Source organism: Myotis davidii, unplaced genomic scaffold, assembly GCF_000327345.1.
Source record: "Myotis davidii unplaced genomic scaffold, ASM32734v1 scaffold249, whole genome shotgun sequence".
NCBI classification, from domain to species: Eukaryota; Metazoa; Chordata; class Mammalia; order Chiroptera; family Vespertilionidae; genus Myotis; species Myotis davidii.
In genome coordinates, this window is record NW_006300367.1 from 2,214,284 (window position 1) to 2,235,012 (window position 20,729).

The window sequence follows — 20,729 nt, forward strand, 5'->3', positions numbered from 1 at the left end:
TTTTTTTTTGGCTAAAGTTTTACATATGTCTCCGTTTCCCCCAATTGACTCCCCAAACATTCCCACCCCTGGCAAGCATCCACCGCCCCAGTGTCTGTGTCCATTGGTTATGCTAACATGCATGCATATAAGTCCTTTGGTTGATCTCTTAACCCCCGCCCCAACCCTCCCCTTCCTTCCCTTTGAGGTTTGAAGGTCTGTTCAGTGTTTCTCTGGCTCTGGCTCTATTTCTATTCATCAGTTTATGTTGATCATTATATCCCACAAATGAATGATATCATGTGATATTTATCTTTCTCTGACTGGCTTATTTTGCTTAGCATAATGTTCTCCAGGTCCATCCATGCTGTCGCAAATGGTAAGAGTTTCCCCTTTTCTATAGCAGTGTAGAAGTGTAGAGATACCACAGTTTCCTAATCCACTCATCTGCTGATGGGCACTTAGGCTGATTCCAAATCTTAGCTATTATAAGTTGTGCTACTATGAACATAGGGGTGCACATGTCCTTTTTCATTGATGTTTCTATTTTCTTGAGATATGGTCCTAGACATGGGATTACTGGGTCAAATGGGAGTTCCATTTTTTTTTTTTCTTTTTACTTTTTGAGGAAACTCCATACTGTTTTCCACAGTGGCTGCACAAAGTGTTTTAAATATTATCTCTAAATGCAGAGGTGGGAACAATAATATAAAGTAAGGGGAAATAAATGATGGCCCAGAATCAGGAAAACCCTTGTAATGGCTATTTATGAATCAATAAATACATTTAGGAATCCCAGGTAAGGGGAAGTGCTGAAGAGAAGGGGTCACGTTGGAGCTGATGGGGCCATGGTTCTCTGTATTGTGATGAATGCCGTTCATATTCCTCAAAATCTGTCTAAACAGAAGTGCTAAAGTGCCATGGTGCTGGCCCTGGCCGTGGTGGCTCAGTTGTTTGGAGTGAGCATCTTCCCCTACAACACAAGATGGTGGGCTCAATTCCTGGTCAGTGGGCTTGCAGGAGACAACCCATCCATGTTTCTCTCTCACGCTGAAGTTACTCTCTCTCTCTCTTCCTCTTCTGTCTCTCTCTCCCCTTTGCTTTTTCTAAATATTAAATAATAAAATAAGTAAAATACCAGGATGCTGTAACTTTAGAATATGCACATGGGTTGTGTGTGTATTGTATGTGTGGGTGTTTGTATGTGTAATTCAAAGTTGAATGTGCAATCAATATTATTATAAAGTTTGGCATGGGAGCGTGGCACTTTGTATGTGCATAAATGAGCATGGCATTTCATGTTAATATCCACTTTCTGCTATTTTTAAGAAGATCTATACTTCGGTGTGAGCTCCACAAGGGGTCCAGATACCAGAACTTTTTTTTTCTTTTAAGCTTAAGAAAGTAAGGAGGGATTAGAATTAGAATTCTTTTATGAATAAGGCTCCAGAGCTCCAGTGAAATGCAAAGAAGGCACTACTACAACTCATTTCCTGTAGGTAAATGGAACAATGGAGACCTGAAAACAGTTTTCTCCTGAGGTATGTGAATGTGAGGCTGTGTCTTGTATCTGAATCAAAGTAAGATTCAGATCTCATAGCATTGAAGTAGGAATAGCAGGGAAGGAAAGTAAAGAAGCTTGGGAAAGTCTTTGCTAATAGCCTCAGAGGCAGTTACTACCAGCTTTCAATACCAATGCAGCAGGCGAAACTCAGGCTCACCCAGTAGCTAACTAAGGACGTGGTTATTTACAGAATGAAGTCATTCTTCCACTATAAACAGTTTTTGCTTTAGCAGAAGAATTTATTCTCCTAAAAAGAGCCTGTCTGTTCCCATGTATTTAAAATATTAGCATATAAGTCACTTGTGCTTGAGAAAGGGAATGAGGGGAGCAGCTCCCTCACCCCCTGCCCAGTAATTGTCCTTACACTGGGAAGATGGCTATTTGCAGTCCACCCCAGTGCCTTCCTTTGTAATATCTTGAATCTCCCGTTTTAGCCCTTGTGTAGAAAATCCAAACAGGGCTAGTGAGTCTCCTGAATCCAGAACACATTTTCTTTTCACCACAAACAGCAAGGACACCAGACACCAGGAATGACAGGTGGAAAAGGCAAGGGCAAGGGGTGAAACATGGATCGCAGTGAGAATTGTGAGAGGGACGGGAATGTGGGTGAAGGAACAGAGCAAAGTGACTTCTCTCCAGGCTGCTTTGAGCCCATGAACTTTAGAGTGATGGGTAAAGATATTTATCGGGGGAAATTTTTAAAAGGCCAATTAGCACTTACTATATAGCTTAGTGTGAAGAATTGTTAGCAGAAATGGAGAACTATAAAAGCTGACAAGGAAAAGGTATAATAATCTAAACATGATAAAATGGTATATTCTCAACCATTATCCTCAATGGTGGGAATAAATGACTTTGATTGCCTTGAAAAGGAAAACACTTGAAAAAATGCTAACCCTTTAAACCAGTTGTCTTTAAAAGTCTCTGGGAATGAGTTAAGTAGATGGCATTTCTAAATGGCTCAATATGTTCACAATACAAAATCTTTTTAAAGAAGACAGAGCTCTTAGGCATTTTCACAACCACACTGGGGGCTGAGGCTGAGATTGCATCACGGAGAAGTAGAGCTTGTGGGCCCAGCTATTGCTGGACATTTTCCAGGTTTGTGTCCTATATATAACATTCAAATAACACTGACTTTTATTTATATTTTGTTGTTCTTTGCCAAAAGAAAAAGAAATAGGAGGAAGGGAAGAAGAGGTGGGGAGGGAAGGAAGGAGAAAAAAAGAAAGGCAGGGAGGGATAGAGGGAGGGGCGGAGGGAGGAAGAAAGCACTAAAAACTGGCTTTGGGGTTAATGAGGAATTATGAGGAAGCACTTTTGGTCTAATGCTTTTTAGACCTCTTCCTTAAACATACACAGGTATGTACAGACAATTGAGACTAATCTAGACTGACACTCTAGATCATTGGGACACTCCTAATCATTGTTCTGCATTTTAGTTTGCTTTGTAACCTGTTTCCAAATATTACCTTATTTTATTTTTGTTATTTTTTATCTAATAAATTAACTTAGCCACAAGAATGGAGACCTCAAATGAGTGTAGTTGTGTTACATTTGCCCTCATGCTTTTTTACTGTTGTATTATTTAGTAGCAGCTGTAGAGCCTGTGCATGTCACACCCCTGAGCTCTCTGTCTTCAGATGGCACAGCTCCTTTAACCTCCAAATGGCATTTGTCCAGCCTTCATTTCCATGCCTGCCCTGGCCTGCAGGTATTTCTGAGACATGAAGGAATGCATGTGCCTTTCCAGTCACCTTGGCTGTTATTCTTCAGCTCAGCCAAGAGTCATGGCCTTTATTATTGTACTAGAGGCCCAGTGCACAAAATTTGTACACTGGTCGGGTCCTTAGCAGCTGCCAGCTATTGGCCAGGGCACCTCCCTTCCCCTGGCCTCCTGCTGCCACCCCTGGCTGTGACCCCAGGTTGAACTCCTGGCCGAGTTGACGATTTGCATATTAGGCTTTTATTATATAGGATTAGGATCTGTTTCTCCAGGTTCCTCAGGGGAAGACAGTTTCCTCTAGTAATGCTCTAAAGACTAGGTAAAACTTAATTGTAGGTTTGAAGATAAGAGGAAGGCTTGGGCATATAAGTAAAAATATCATCCTGAAGATCCTGGGCCCAGATGCAGTTCAGCACCTCCTGGAGGGCCCCGCTGGGCATCTCTCTCCTTCACCCCACACCACTCTGCAGCAGAGGCCCCCACACTGTTTCATAGGAGGTCTTTGAGAAGACCTCCTGTGCTTCAAAACTGGATGCAGACGATGGCCTCAGCTGCCTCCAGGGGCCTGTGAAAGGAGGCAGGTGCACCCTCCCATAGCCCAGGCACAGGCCTGCTTGTGGCTTGGCCTGGAGGGCAGCTGCACCCGCCCTTGTCTGGGTTCTGCTCACCCCAGCAGGCACATGGCTCTACACTGGCAAGACCAAGGGGCCCACTGAATCACCATGTTTTATTTTTCACAAAACAAATATTTAATTTCTCTCTAGATATATGAATAAAAAATGCAGTTAATTTTAGAGTATAGTCTTTCCATGCTTGTAGCCACCATGGTTTAAATGTTCAGATTAAATCAGATAACCCTCCTGGGAGGTTTCAGCCATATTTGAAACCTTTCTAATACTCAGTTGCTGCAGCCATCATGTGCTTTCTCTCACCATAAAGAGAGATGAAGAGCATGGAAAGAAGGGAGACAGGAAGGATGCATCACTGGACCAGCAGACCTATCCCTGGCGGAGAGGGCAGAGACTCCTAGGGATAACTTGAGCCCATCCTGACCCTATCCTGGCAGGTGACCTATGAACAAAGCAGGAACGGCTAAATAGTGAACCTGCAATTTGCAAGCGCTGCATGCAGGGCTCATGAAGTATTTTATAGATACCTTCACCTTCCGCCCTTGTGACAGCCTGATGGATGCCATTTCACAGAGGAGACGGGGCACAGAGAGGACAAGTGACTCACCAGGTCCCATCGTGATGGAGACAAGATCACACCCATGTGGTATGTGATTGGATCTCACCCTCCTTTGGACTGCACTGCCTCTAGGGAAATCACACATTTCCCCACACTCCACTCGACAAACTCAGACTAAGCTCGATATTCCATAAAAGCTCAAGGTCTCACGTCATGTCAGTCCTTTAGTTAAAATACTTTTTATTAAGTCAACAAAATATGCATTAAAATACATTACCCTATGATAAATGCTGAGGTAAAAGAATCTTCCAAAAATTAAACTTATTTAAGAAACATGGACTCTTACAGAGGAAGCAAACATATCTGCTGATAAAACAAAGGCATGGACACAGATGGGAAAGGAGAGAGCAGGGTGAGGGCAGGTTTTAACACTTGTTGACTACATGATGCTAAAGAAGTGTGGAGGTTATCAGATAAATATATGTAAGTGTGTTTGCTCTGAAGATAGGAACACACAATTATAAATTTTAAAGTATTAAGTACTGAAATGGAGTTAGAAAAAATGCACGAGAGCAGTTCAGGATGGGGGAGTGTGCTCCTGTTAAGCAGCAGGGAGTGGCCGTGTGAACAGATTTGCAGACCTGGGCTCAACTCCAAGCCCCATCGTAGGGAGCTTGCTAGGTGCTAGGTCTCAGTTTCCTCATTTCTAAAAGCCCAGAAACAACATGTGATGTGCCAAGGACTGAAGTGATTACATGTACCTGGCCCATAATCTACATCCAGTGAGTACCAGTTCCCTTCCTTCTGTTTCATGGGGAATTAGAATGTTTAAAACACTCAGCATCTAACACAAACTTACGAATAATCATGCTTTAACAAAACATGGGGATTTAACAATGGTATCACCTTACACTTCCATAGGCTGTGCTAGCCAGAACTTTGCATTCCATGCAAGAACTAGTCTTAACTAATATCCAAGCAAGTGTCTAATTAATGTAATACATGTAGCGTGGCATCAAACACATACACACACACATCACATACACACGCACTCTTCTGAACAATCCCCTGAGAAATGCCCTACCATCCACACTTTAAAATTGGGCATATTTTGGAACAGAAAAGCTAATTACTTGTCCAAGTTCTCACTTTTAGTAAGTGGTGGAGCAAGGGTTTGCATCTTCCCACATTCTCCAGAGTCCATCCTCCTAACTCCATCCCAAAGTGCTGCAGTCACAGCCCAAAAGTAAGTGACAGTGAATAACCTAGTCTGGGGAGTTTACAGTGCATGCAGGGATTGTGAAAATTAAGACTCATAAAACAGAATGGTTTTAAACTAATTGGGCCTATTTAATATTTTTTGAAATTACATGGGAAGCTTTGCCAAATAAATAATAATAGTAAAAAAATAGAATGGGACCAGTTTAGAGGGCCTTGAATGTCAAGCGAAGGAACTCTGTTTGACTTGGTTCAAATATTGACAAATATTGAAGTCGAGCCAAGTGTGGAATTATCAAGCTGGAGAGTCTGAAGATCATCTTTAAGTCTGGGAATGAAGCAAAGTGTGAACAGAGCCTGAGTGTCCCTCCACAAACACGTTACCCAGCCTTAATCCTCAGCATTCGATACGGAACATGCATCCCTCCCTGGTATTATGCACAAGAGCAGCTGGAAGGATGATTAATTTCAGCAGTGGAAGACACTGTTGCAAACTACTGGACATGAGCTAATCAATATATAGTTCTAGGGGATTTTATTGGATAAAACAAGCTCTAATATGAGATTGTTTTCATATGAATTATTATCTCAATTTAATAGATAAAGAAGCCAAGATTCTGAAAGATAATACAAATGGCCTTTGGCTACACATAAAATAATGATGGGAGGTGATTTTCAAGGGTGCCCCGCTCCAAAGCCCAGCAACAGCATACTGAATCAGCAGCCCAGGCTCCAGCACCACTTCACAAAGGGGACGAGGAAGAATAAGGGAAATGAAGAAGCCATGCGCTCGCCACCTTCTCTGTGCCATAATCTGTGCCACGTGCTAGAGACACACACTTATTGGGGGCAGAGTTCCTTAAGGTGACTGCTGTCTAAAGGAGCCCACCATAAGCACATACATTCTAGCCTTTTGGGGGTTGCTATGACAGAAGGGAAAATAGGGATAAGCATGGAGTGTCACCAGCTTAAAGACAGTTGGGAAGAGCCCACGGGAGAAGATCCTTAAAAAATGGTTAGCTGGTTTGCTTGAGGGACCTTTTTGCCTGCTGACATGACAGAGAGAAAAGACAGGTGGCTTGAAAAACAGAGCTTTCCTAGGTATACTAAGAATGCTTTCCTTGATCTTAAAGGCAATGGACTCTCTTTTCATATTGATTGGATGGAGGAAGACTGAGAGAGAAAGATTATGCAGAGGCAATTGTGGTGATGCAGGGAAGAGGTGATGAAGGTGCTGGTGGGAGGAAGGGAGGTTAACCATACACCAGATAGTTACTTAGGTTTTCATTAACTCTGGGCTGGAACTTAGAGCTTGCGGCAAATATCCAGGCATTTTATCATGGTTTATTGGACAAACTAGCACTGGGAATTAATTATTTTAGTATGTAAAATTTTTCCTTTCTTCTTCTTTCTTTCCTTCCTTCTTACCATTCTTCCTTACTTTCTTTCTTCTTTCCTCCCTCCCTCCCTTCCTTTTTCTTTCCTTTGTGCTTCATATGTTCCTTTTAAAAACTTAGATGCAATGTCCTAACCGGTTTGGCTCAGTGGATAGAGCGTCAGCCTGCAGACTCAAGGGTCCCAGATTTGATTTTGGTCAAGGGCATGTACCTTGGTTGTGGGCACATCCTCAGTAGGGAGTGTGCAGGAGGCAGCTGATTGATGTTTCTCTCTCATCGATGTTTCTAACTCTCTATCCCTCTCCCTTCCTCTCTGTAAAAAATCAATAAAATATTTAAAAATAAAAATATTTCTAAAAAAAAAAAAAAACTTAGATGCAGATTTTCCTAGGGAGGGTCATTGCTCTAGCTACTAACAATTTAAAAGACAAATGTTGAAAGTCAGCTAAGAGCAGAAATGGACCAAAGGAGTGATGGAGAGGAGAGGAAGGTCATGATAACCTGGGCATACTATGTGCTACAGACACACATTTTTTCAGGCAGAGATCCTCAATGTGAGCATCTGAGCTTCTGTCTTCTCTGCAAAGTGTTAGTGTGAGATCCAAATCTCAGGAAAATGAAGAAAAAAAGACACACGATTCTATGGTTTTCCCATCTTCAGTGAGAATCTGCTATTACCTCAAAGGTTTCCATTCAGGGAAGTTAAATTATCTTAGGAGAAAATAAACTACTTTCATGACAGGTGAACTGAGACTCATGTGCTGGTACAGACATTGATATCTGAAAATGAGCTAGAAAAGCTCTGTGGAGGAAATACGATGAGCATTCTAGAACTTATAGTCATCCCTTGGCCCTCATAGGATGAACAAGCATCAGGCTTATCCTATTCTCTGCTCAATTAAATGTGAGAGCAGTCTGCAGTGGCTTGCGGGGTCAAGAATGGATCCGCACCCACACTGGTTGCCATTAAGAAGCAGCATGGACAGTGTGTGCTGCCCACGGATTCCTGGTACTTCCTCTCAGATAGTTTCTGAGGGTCTGGATGGCACAGGGTTTCTTAACTACACACGTTGAAATCTGACTCAGGATTTGCCTTTGAAAGGGCTCTAGTCTAGAATTAAGAGCATTAAAGCCAACTGTGGTAGTAGAAGGAACTCTAGTATGTAATATTGTTTCAATTCCCTCTTCAGTTAATGGTATTTCATTGAGAAAATGTCTTAAAACTCATATCTTTGGTTTGTTCAACAAAAGCTGTGAACACGAAGTTCCTTCATGATGACTTAGTGTTCACATTTCTATGGAGCATGGTTCCTTCAAGATGCTCCAGGAAAAATCCTGTATAATAAAAGGGTAATATGCAAATTGACCCTAAGGGCAGAACTACCAGGAGTGACCAGTCACTATGACACGCACTGACCACCAGGGAACAGAGGCTCAACATAGGAGCTGACTCTGGTGGTCAGTGTGCTTCCACAGAGGGAGCACCGCTCATCTAGAAGCTGGTTCATGGCTGGTATGCACATCAGCGGTGCCAGGAGCCTTTCCTGCCTTCGCAGCAGCACTGAGGATGTCCGACTAATGGCTTAGGCCCACTCCTGGGCTGCCAGAGGGAGGTCTGACAGCCAGCTTAAGGCCGATTCCCTGGAGAGTGGACCTAAGCCATCAGTCAGACATCCCCCCGCCCCGTGAGTGCCTGAATTTTTCTGCACTGGGCCTCTAGTAAAAAATAACAGGGTCCCTTAATGAACACCGATTAGGGGAACCAATGGTGCATGTCATTCCTTCATTTGTTCTAGGATAAGGCCCTTCTCCCATGGAGCATGCAGTGCTGTGGAGAGAGATATACATGCAAAGTGGGAATAATTTGGAAAGAAAAATATAGCAAGAGTGGAGGGTGGGTTGTGCTGGGCAGGGGAAAAGGAGTTGGCAACACCACCGATGAAAGCCATTGCATTGTGGATATAGCAGCTCCCACGCTCGGCACTTCCTGGGTTGGACAGTGTTTTCGCATTGCCCCATGGCTTTGCCCTGGATGCAGCAGTCAGACTCTCTCCAGCTCAGGGCACAGCCTTCGTCCAATGTCTCCTTCACTCCAGGTCCTATAATAGCAGGTGGGGCCTCCTCTCATCTCCCATGCTCAGTTCCAGGTTCATCCAAGAGAAGTTCAGGAAGCTTTCTATTTATTTTTCAGAAAGTGAAGAAGAGCGGAGGTATTGTTTCTTTCTTGCTTTAGTGAAGTGTGAAAAGTGTTATTTTGCTAAGTGGGTATTTCCGTGTTCCCGGTCGTGGACCATATGGTCCAGCTGCCATCTGTGTTGGTGTTATAACTCTCAGTGCAGAGATGGAAACAAATATATGACACTGTTGTCATCACTTGCTTTATTACCCCTTACACTGACAACAGAAATTTCACAAGACTCAGAGCCTCCGAACACACACAGCCATAGCCAGGATGCTGGTGTCCTGGCATCTGCTTCTTTATAAGCGAATGTGCCTTCACGTGCAGTGTCCCCGTGAATGGGCAGGGCCCTGGCTCATCCAGTCACACCTCTACTTAGCTGAGGGGTCATACCCGGGGTCATTCAGGACTAGCTCCTCATAGTTTACTTTCTAGCAAGAACTGACCCAGACATTATAATTGTCCTAGTGAAGCTGACAGTGTAACTGTACACACAGGTGTCTATTGTTCTTGGGAGAGCACTGAGCAACTTCACCCAGGAACTTCCTTTAAATCAAAGATACTTCTTTGTAAAGCTTTCAGTGAGAGGAGGCTGATGGTGATCTGAGAAGCCTTAACTTCGAATTTAAACTAGCTTTCCCAATGCCCTTTCTTAGTGCTACGTCTAAGTGCACTAGGGTTTAGTGAACCCTATTTGTGCTGAAATTATGGACAGGACAGTTTTAATTCACAATGGAGCACACGGCTTCATCTAACGGAGAATGAGCAGGAAAAGTGAGATGTAGGCAGCTTGATGAGGAACAGGAGATGGAGGCCCGGCTGCCCAGGGACAGGTGCTGCACCTGTGAGAAGCCAGGATGCCCGCCGGAGATGCAGTGCTGGGCTCAGGCAGCACGGAGCTTCGGGGGTGGGGTGGGATGTGAATTGAGGACATTATGTGCAATCCTCTGTTGGTTACTGTCAAGCTAACTACATCCCTTCACTCGAAATATGCAGGGACCCATGCAATGTGTGAGGAGGAGACTTTGGTAGTGTTGGGAGACTTTTTATCTGATGAGATTTGCACCACAAATAACTTTAATATGGACAAATAAATAATCAACTGGCCAATATTAGGATTTTATTTAGGATTCCATCTCCCAATCCAGCCACATATTAACCACATTTCAGGAGGATGACTGACAGCCAAGGTCAGGACAGGGAGACTAGGATCAAATGACAGCATGGGTAACAGAATGCATGTATAACGCGGTTCGTGTCAGGGCTCGATGGGAATGAGGAAGCGTTAATGCCCATTGCCAGCCATTCTTACTGGCAGAGACAGGCAAATACACAGGTGTGTCTTCAATGATACCTTCCCAGGGCAGGAGAGTAAGAGCACGCAGCCCCAAGAGAGGAGGATGGACATCAGTGCAGGACTGCAGAGCACGGCCCCAGCTGAGTGTGGGCTCAACCCATGGCTCACAGCCAGAGGAAAGGAGAGGTTTTCTTCAGCGCCACCTGAACCCGTGAGTTTTCTTCCACTCTGGAGGTCATCCCAGGCGGAGGAGCTATGGTAGTGAGGGCATAGACCAGTTACCCTCTTTTCCAACGATCAGGGTCAAACCGGAGAGCTGGGGCCATTCTTACACGGCTCTCAAGTTCTGGGTGATCTTCTAAACAAATGAATAACTGCCGCTGAGGAGTCACAGGTACATGTGCTTCCCACATATGCACTGGCAATAAGGCAATACGTACGCCTGCACCGTGAACCAGTTAGAGGAGAAAAAAGTATCCAGTAGTCACTTTTCCCTTTTAGCACCGGATCATTTTAGTGATTCTCTCCACCATCAACAGTGCCCAGTGCCAATACCTGCTGCTCCCGTTTTCTTGTCTGCAAGTGCCAGTCAAATCCATCTCGGCACAGACACCTGTGCAGCCTTTCAGAGCATTGATGCTGGAGTGGATTTATCAATTTTAGTTTTAACTGTGTGGTTTGCACATTAATTACCCTCCACTTTATTAAATATGTCTTATTAAATAAGACAAGTGTATTTATAATTAGCTCTGGGCTGCTGGTCCATTTTTAACTTATTTTGCACTCTTATTTGGGGAGACTCCTTTGAATGTCTTTCAGAAAATTTAAGTATGATTGACAGATAAATGCCTTGCCTGGAGCTTGAGGGTATTAATAAGCCACAGCTTCAGCATACACTCACACACAGAGATTTTTACAGCAAACTAAGTATTGGCGTCTCTCTGTTAGAACATAGTCTGTACTGGTGAGAATCTCTATGTGCAATCTCATTTGCATGCAAGATTTAATATAAGGTTTACCATTGCCCTCGAGAATTTATTTTCTCCATTTTCCTGATAAGAAAACCAAGATTCAGAAAAAGTATGTCCCTTTGCTTATTCATTCAATCAGCCAGCAACTCATGAATAACTGTGAGCAGTGTTCAGATGCTATTTGTAATTCATTGGTTTTGAAACAACTACACAGATGTGGGTTTCATTACTAACTGCCATTTCAGCATACCTCTAAGAAATGCTGTGCTCCAGGCACTGGGCTGGACATCCCAGTTTGCAATAAATGTGATCTTTATCCCCAAGGGAATTTCAGTGGCCCAAGGGGACAACTGGGCAGGTCAGCAGGTGGGCAGGCTTGGCACCAGGGCCCATCATCCCCCCACCCCCGCTCTGCTGCTTCCCTGGCACCAGCCCCTCAGGCAGCATGGCTGGTTTGCAGAGCATCAGACTTGAAACAGGAGTCTCCCTGAGAACTCCTGATATTTTCCGTTTGGTTACTGAGGCAAAAGTTGGCTGTTGCACCTGTTATTTATTATTCAGACTGTAATTAGGGAAATTGCTAATATCTTGTGGCACCTGGGTTCCTGCAATCTCACTGCCAGTCAAAGTCATCAGTGCGGGTTGTCTCCATATGGTGTATTAATCGAACCCAGTGAGGTGTTCTGGAGGCAGCTAACCCAGTCCGCTCCCCAGTGATAAGTACCAGCGATCTTCCCGTCTTAGCCTCACAGCTTCTGCCCTATTACTTGCCTAATAATGTGGGAGAAAAAAAACAGCCACTTCATTACGGCCACAGGTTCTTCCATTCATAAGGCCAATGTTGTTTAGTACCTAGGCCAGTGGTTCTCAACCTTGGCTGCACATTAGAATCACCTGGAATCTTTTTTTAAAATCCTCATTTCTGGGCCTCATCCTCCAGAAATTGTTTCTTTGTTACTCATGTTGTGGCCCCACCCCATAACAAAGAAACAGAATTTCCAGAGGACGAGGCCCAGAAATCAGGATTTTAAAAAAGATTCCCAGGTGATTCTAATGTGAAGCCAAGGCTGAGAACCACTGCCCTAGAAGAAGCAGCTGCGTGTTGACTTGCGGCCTCCGTTCATGCTCTGTGTGCCCTAAATGCTGAGGGTGAGGAAGCTCCCAAAGCCCCTTTGCCTGCTCCTCCACCTCCACAGGCACACGGAACTCGGGCCCTCAGGATTCTCTAACTAACGGGCCGGAATGGGGGAAGGGGGCTGACTTCTGCACCCGGTTCCTGAACAGGGACAAAACCGATGAACAGCTTTGTCAAGAACCAGATCCATGACATCTTAAAATAATAACACTGTTCTCATGACAAGACTGCGTGGTGGTCTGTGCCCACATTCAGCAAGACACTGTTTGAGGGAGGCTGAGGGGAAAATTAGACTTCTAAGAAGTAGTGTATCTAACATGGCTGTGAAATAACCTCTCTAATCTCCAGAGCTGCTGGTGAGTGGGGGATGCTGCATTGGGCGACCATGTAATTGTAAAGTGCCCTGAGAGTCAGAAGGTTAAACATGTGTGTGGTGGGAGTGGAGGGGCTTCCTCAGTGTGGAAGTTGGCTGATACCTCCTGCTGAGGGATGAGTGGAGTGCAGGGAACTGTAGCATGCAGGGACCTGGTGTGTCTGGTGTGGAGGAGACCGTCACAAATGGTAGCTCTTATTGTGCCACTGAAGTTACTTGGTTGGTTTCAGAAACCTGGCATATGGGGCGATAACAGGAATGAAATAAAAGAGTCACTAGACCTTAATCAGAATCTCTCATCCAATCCCAATTTTATAATTTATCAATTTATGACTTTTATAACCTAATTTAAATTCTCCAAACTAAGTTCTTTTATCTCTGAAATAAAGAGAACACACATTTCCTATCTTACAAGGATACTATCTGCTGGGGTTCTTGTTCCAGCATCAAGAAGAGTTCAGGAAATCTGGAGAAGGCTGTGTGTAGATTAAATAGGAGTCCAGAGACGAAGCATAATTTTGAAAGGCATTTGGGGGTCAGAGTAGCTTAGCTAAAGGAGCTAAGATCCAAGATCTAAATTCTCAGGTCTTAGGTCTTAGGTCTTAAAGTCTAAATTCTCCTTGTCTCAGGACCCCATGCTTTTTATTAACACAATTTTCCCTGAGGCAAGGCAGAGATATACACTTCAAAGGGTATACACAAGCATTGTCAGTATGGGGGAATTAGCCTATGGCTGTTCAGGTGCTTGGCCAGTAGGAGGCAATAACATGTAGATTAAGATGCCCTTTAGCTGTCTGGCAGCCAACAATTATCCCTTTTCAGGTTTGGGGAAATGCCATCAGCCATTCCCAACAGGTTTCTACATGTGTGACTCAGCCTTTGTTGAGTCCCCAAGTTCCATCAATCTTTTGATGAAACTCTTAAAATTATAACATGCTAGAATTGGCTTCCAGCAACTATCTCTATATATAAAAGCCTAAGTGACCGTCCAACCATTCGACCATTCAACTGGTAGCTATGACACACACTGACCACCAGCGGGGAGATGCTCAATGCCCAGGCATGAAAACATGAAACAGACTGATGAATCTCAGAGGGAAGGGGGATGGGGGAGGGTGGAAAGAGATTAACCAAAGATCTTATATGCATATTAGAGACCTGTTGCACAGATTTTTTCACTGGTAAGGTCCCTCAGCCTGGCCTGCAGGGATTGGGTTGAAACCAGCAGTCAGACATCCCCGAAGGGGTCCGTAGTGCAGAAATACATCAACGGACATTCTTTGCAGTCATTTTCTGCCTCTCATCATCAAGACAATTACTGACCAGATTTTCACGTCAGAGTTGGTTGTTCCCTTTTGCACACATGCGCACCATCATAGTGTGCCGCCATCAGGGCTGGTTCTTCTGCTCAGCGTCATGTTTTGTTGCAGTAGTTTGTTATTATTTATTATTGAGTAATGAGTAATATTCAAGTCTGCCAATATTCTGAGTTCAATTTACAGTTTTTCAAAATCTCAGACATAAGCTGAGATTTTTAATTGTATTCCTTTCTTCCTATGTAAAACACACACACACACACACACACACACAAACAAACAAACCCACAAACATTTCTTCTAAGGACTGCTTTGGGTGTGTTCTATACATTTATATACGAGGCTTTTATCACCATTAAATTCATACTAGTTTTAAATTTCCATTGTGATTTCTTCTAATTTAGAGAAGTGTTGGTTAACTTCCAAATATCTGAGGATGTTCTAAGTAATTTATTAGTATCAGTTCCTAAGGTAATTTAATTGTGGTTAGGTAACAAGCTGTCTGGTTTCACCAAGACGTTATCATGTGGAAGACGCTCTCTCTTAGAGATGTCCCCCTGTACAAGGTGAATGTGCGGTTGTGCCCTCACATACTGCACGGACTGTCATTAGGCTACTTTCACTGACAGACTTGTTTGAAACTTCTATACCTTTGATATTTTTTTCCATTTATTTAGCCAATTCTTGAAAATGTTTAAAGACAACTAAAACTGAGGATTTTTCTCTTTTTTGTTTCTGTCAGTTTTTGCTCATTGTGTTTTGAATCTCTAATGTACCTTCCTACGCATTTAGTGTTTTATGTCTTCATGATAAATTGACCCTTTATATTTAAAAAAAAAAGTTTCTTGTCTCTTGCAGTATATAGCCTACTTTGTATGATATTAATAGAGGAATTTCAGGTTTATTATGCCTACCATTTTCACATAATATCGTTTCCCATCCTTTTACTTTCAACCTGTCAATTTATTTATTATTAAAAAACAAGAGGCCTGGTGCATGAATTTGTGCATGAGTAGGGTCCGGCCAGCCTTCCCCGATGGGGACTAATTGGGCCGGACCAGTGAGGGGTGGGGATCAGTGGCAGGGCTGGCCGGGCAGGTCACAGGAGGTTGGTTGGCCTGCCCCAACCCCAACTGTGATAGGGGGGTCAGTTGGGGGTGGGGCCGACCTGGGGGAAGGGCTACAGGGAGTTGGGGGGGGAGGGCAATCAGGGCCCCAAGCAGGCTGGTTGGCTGCCACAGTGCACATAATAGTGACCTGTCATTCTGGTCATTCCGTCATTCCAGTAGCTTGGCTTTAATATATATAGATGAGTATCACATACAAAGCTCACAGACAGGCCCTGACTGGTTTGGCTCAGTGGATAGAGCGATGGCCTGTGGACTGAAGGATCCCAGGTTCGATTCCTGTCACGGGCATGTAGCTTGGTTGTGGGCATATCCCCAGTAGGAGGTGTGCAGAAGGCAGCTGATCGGTGTTTGTCTCTCATCGATGTTTCTAACTCTCTATCCCTCTCCCTTCCTCTCTGTAAAGAAATCAATAAAAAATATTTAAAAAAAAGAAAGCTCACAGACAGGTCTTTTTAAAAAATCTAGACTTGCCATTTAACTGGAATTGCACTCAACTTTTTAATGTTATTATCAATAGGGTAAGCTTAAGTATACTATTGTAAAATTTATTATTATTTTTTCCTGTTATTTTTCCTATTTTTTCTCATTTGCTGCCTTATTTTATATTAGACCAAGACTATTCTTGCTCTTTGTTGTTGTTTTCCAGCATTTCATCTTTGCATATTTATTGCCTTTTTGACTTTACCTTTTATTTTATTTTTATGAATCTTGAACTTATTGTAGTTTACCTCAAATCGATATCATATTGTTTTATATATAATGCTAGGGCCTTTAATAATATAATTTTATTTATCCTAAATTTCATCCTTCATGTTTTTGTTGACAAACGTTTACTTCTACATATGTCATAAATACCATAATACATTATTTTTATTTCAACTATGTGTTGACTTTTAAAATGTTTAAGAAAGGAAAGAAAACTAGTCTTTCATTTTTACCCACATATTTACCACTTTGAGTGCTTTTCATTCCTTTCTATACACTGAAATTTCTATATGGCATCAATTTCTTCTGATTGTAGGACTTATTTGGCAATTCTTTTTTTTTTAAATATATTTTATTGATTTTTTACAGAGAGGAAGGGAGAGAGATAGAGAGTTAGAAACATCGATGAGAGAGAGACATCGATCAGCTGCCTCCAGCACATCTCCCATTGGGGATGTGCCCGCAACCCAGGTACATGCCCTTGACTGGAATCGAACCCGGGACCCCTCGGTCCGCAGGCCGACGCTCTATCCACTGGGCCAAACCGGTTTTGGCTTATTTGGCAATTCTTAATGGCAGGTTATAGGTCATAAACTATCTCAGCTTTTGCTTATAAAACATACTGCTGTTGTTTGATTTTTTTTTTTTTTTTAGATTTAAAAGTTATTTTTGCTGGAGATAGAATAATACGATAACAGTTTCCTACTTTAACAATTGTCAGTCTTCATTGTTTCTCAGCTCTCATTTGTATTGTTGTTAAATTACTGCAGCCATGCAGCTGTCTTGGGTATGCATTAGCTTTAAAGAATCCAACAGGGCCTTGGAATTCACAGGAGAGTGAGAAGATCTTTCCTTGTTTTTCATCTCCACCTACAGCTTCCTGCATTGCTATGTGGTGCTTGTCTTTGATCTTGTCAGAAGGTGAACTTGGTGAGAGTTTAGTCTTAGCTTCCTCTATGCTCTACCTGCCACCGCCTTTAATGTTTCTGAGCTGATTGTAGGCTTCTAGCTCCAGGAGGGCCCTGGGACCATACATTACACACTTTGAGATCTCAGAAGTTTGGGTCTGCTTGGACATGAAACTGTGAAACTATGAAACTGCAAATGATAAGGCCCTGGGTTAGTGGGGATTTTTGAAACTGTGAAATTTATGATTAAAAGACTGAAAGACAGAGGATTAAGTTGATTGAACAATGTTATATAATCATCCAGGATATTGTCCCCTTAGATGTGAATTCAGGATCCTCTCATTGGAACACACAATGCATGAGCAGAGGGATCCTATAAAGGACTCCATGCTCACAAAATAAGTATTTTGTCTGGAAATATGCAACCAGGACCTGAATATCAGTTTAAAATGCACTCAGTCTACTAATTGATAGAACCCAGAGAGGGCTCCCTATCACCCCATTGAAAGTTAAGTTGGTAAAAGATGTTCCTGACCCAGGGACTTCACAGGGCTGGGGATGGGATATAGCACATGTGACTGAGGGAGTCCAGAGGAATGAGAGGCTCTCCTGCTAGATTGTAGCAAAATGTGAAATGCCTTCACTCTATCCAAAACAATGCAAAATCGCAGAACTATCATGCCCCACCCCCCCACCAAAAATAAAAAGAAAGCCTGTATATATCAAAGAAGTATGAGTGCAAGTGAATTTTAAAAAGAACTATATAAGGAAGAGTCCTTCCTAAGTGAGCAAGGGATTGAGGGAATGTTATACCTGTGTCAGTTGCTAAAGTTAGGAGTGAGACATATGGAAGGACCAGCCTGCCAAATAAAGATATTCTTTTTTTGATAAAGAGAAATTGGGAAAAACTGAGAAATCTGTGGATTGTGAGATTTGAATCTTGAGGAATTTCTCTCCACCAATACATTCGCTTCCACAAGGGTTTTGCTGCAGATACAGCTGAAAAATAGGAAGTGGCTTTTTCATAAGTCATTTTGTAATTTTAATGATTATATCAATTGTGTAATGTCAGAGTTATTAGCTAGTATGTGTTTTGTATGCAGCACAAATGTCAGATTGTTCAAGGTGTCCTAGATCCACAAGTGTTTAAAGATACACCAGGTTGAGTTTTGGGTCTTTGAAAAGAGATTTCACTAAATAGATAAAGCATTTACTTGGTGTTCACTTTGGTCATTAGAGAAACCAATGGGTCTTTTACTTACTGGTTGGCTTGAAGGGTACTAGCCAGCAGGCTTTAGCTGTGAATAGTTGAGTCAGAAAAGAGGCAGATGATGACTGATAAGAAAGCAAGCAAACAGTGTGCTAGCTGGGCACGTACAATTGGAATGATGGGTTCTGTGGGTGGATAGTGGTGATGGATGGCTGAACAATGTGAATGTACTAAATGCCATTGAAGTATAGAATTTAAAATGGTAAAATTTATGTTGTGCATATTTTACCCTAATGAGAAAATAAAAATTTCAACTCCAGAAATCATTTATTCAAATGAAAGCTGGGAGGTATAATTTTAGCTTCCATGTTTTATGTTCCTTTGCTTAAATTTCACAAGGAACTTGGGAAAGGAATTACATAAAAATTGGATCCTCCTGTTTCCCATCTAATAACAGTCACCCTAGAATCTTTGAAGAGTCTGGGGCTGTAGAAAACCCACAGGCTTAGGAATAGGAAAACATTGGCATTGGGTCACAGGCCCACTACTAGTATTAACTAAATAGATAATTTGAAGACTTTTCTCCTCCCCCCCCCTTTTTTTTTCTTTCTGGCGTCAGTGTTTTGTTTTGTTTTTAACTGGAAAATGGTAATAATGGAAAGTGCTTAGCATAGTGACTGCCCTCAATTATTAGTAACAATTACTTAAAAAATGCCGTTCCTTCAAGAGGGCACTGCCGGTGGTTTCCCATCCCACAGTGATATGAGCATCAGGGATATCAAAGCCTCATTGCATTACCCACTTTCTAACGCTTCTAGGTGTCACATCGTATGACTTGCTAGGATTGATTTATTGATAAAACCGAGGGCGGGATAAAAGAATAATGTACAGTGTTTCCAAAAACATATAACAACATATAATGCAGAGTTTTCAGCCCCGTCTGATTTCCTTTGAAATACCTGTGGAATTGAGAATGTCCTTGGGCAGGCTTGGTGGAATAACATGAGTGGGTCTGCACTGCTTCCCCTGGAGCTCTGGCATGTGAAGGAGACACCCCACGAGTGACAGATCTCACTGGGCCTCTTCTCTCTGCAGACCTTTGCTGGGAACACGAATGCAGACGGCGTGATGCACCATAGGCTGCTGCACCCAGTGAGAGCCCGGTTTGTGCGCTTTGTGCCCCTGGAGTGGAACCCGAGTGGGAAGATTGGCATGCGGGTTGAGGTCTATGGATGCTCCTACAGTAAGTACCCACGTGGACCGTCAGCACTGGTGTCTTTGGGAGGGCACTATCCACACAGTGCCAGTTTATCTACATGGAGAATGGCAATCTCAACCGGTTTACATATTCTATGGGCTTTAATAGCCTATAAACATTGAAAATGTGAAATTCAACCCAGGGAAGAGAAAAAACAAACAAACGCTTCTTCTATTTAGAAATGAAGGAGTTTCGTTCGAGGTAACAGATGATGATAGCTTAACAACAACAACAACAACAAAAAAACAAAACAAAAAAAAGTTCAAAATTAGCGGCTTTTGAAGTTTGAGTTACCATTTTTCCTTGCAATAAGATAATAATATAAGCTCAGTTCTTTCCTAGCCGCGGGTGAGTATGAGATAGTTCTCCCCTTTCTCAGAGCCAGGAGGAGAGAAAGAAAACTTCCCCTGTTCACTTCTCTACAAGAGAAGGAGAAGGAACATTTCCACCCAGGGCACCCTGGGTTCTCTGTCCTGGAATTATGCTGCCATTATTTTCTCTGGGAGTTGTTTGCACTGAATTTAAAATCAGAGCCTATCTTGTATATAGAGAAGATTGTAAACATGGGTAGGACAGATGACCACTCTAAAAGAAGGTCAAAATTATATAAGAAAGTTTTCCACCCCAATAATTCTCCTCCTTCAGGTTTTATATTTAAATCTAAAATTGTGTAAAAATAGATAGTTTTCCTGCCTTAGCAGTGACATATATGCTATGACTTCTAATAAATAACACATTTGATCACTATCACTTTAGTATAAATTAGTTGAATAGATTCATGGTTTGGGTGACAAGAGAGCCTAATGGGTTGCATGTGTGTATTCTTTCCCACTGTTTGACCAGTAAGTACCTGCAGAATCATAGGAGAGCTTCTTAAAAATGCATTTTCTTAGCCCTGTCCTGTTCACACTGGACTACAACTTCTGGGGGTAGGGATTCAGAAAGCTGAGTGTTCACAAGCTCCCCAGAGATGCTATGGACACAGAGTGTTACTGAAAATAAAGTAATGCACAGAGGAAATTCACTTCTGAAATAACTGTCTGTATCTTGACCAAGCCCTTTCAGGAAGAATGTGTTTTACAACAGAGGGGTTGACAAACCATTATGTCAAGGAGATGCTGCCGTCCACAGCAGCCTTCACAGCACAAAGCTCAGGACATCTATATACACAGGCC

At 42.6% G+C, this 20,729-nt stretch overlaps 1 protein-coding gene across 1 annotated transcript in view; it reads left to right on the forward strand.

Annotated features, from left to right (window-relative positions):
- The window catches only part of CNTNAP5 (contactin associated protein-like 5), an 866,926-nt gene that overhangs the window by 346,895 nt on the left and 499,302 nt on the right, over positions 1 to 20,729 (forward strand). The window contains exon 4 of the mRNA XM_006776823.2: positions 19,392 to 19,539. Coding sequence (XP_006776886.1) covers positions 19,392 to 19,539 — 148 coding nt within the window. The remainder of the gene's footprint in view (positions 1 to 19,391; positions 19,540 to 20,729) is intronic.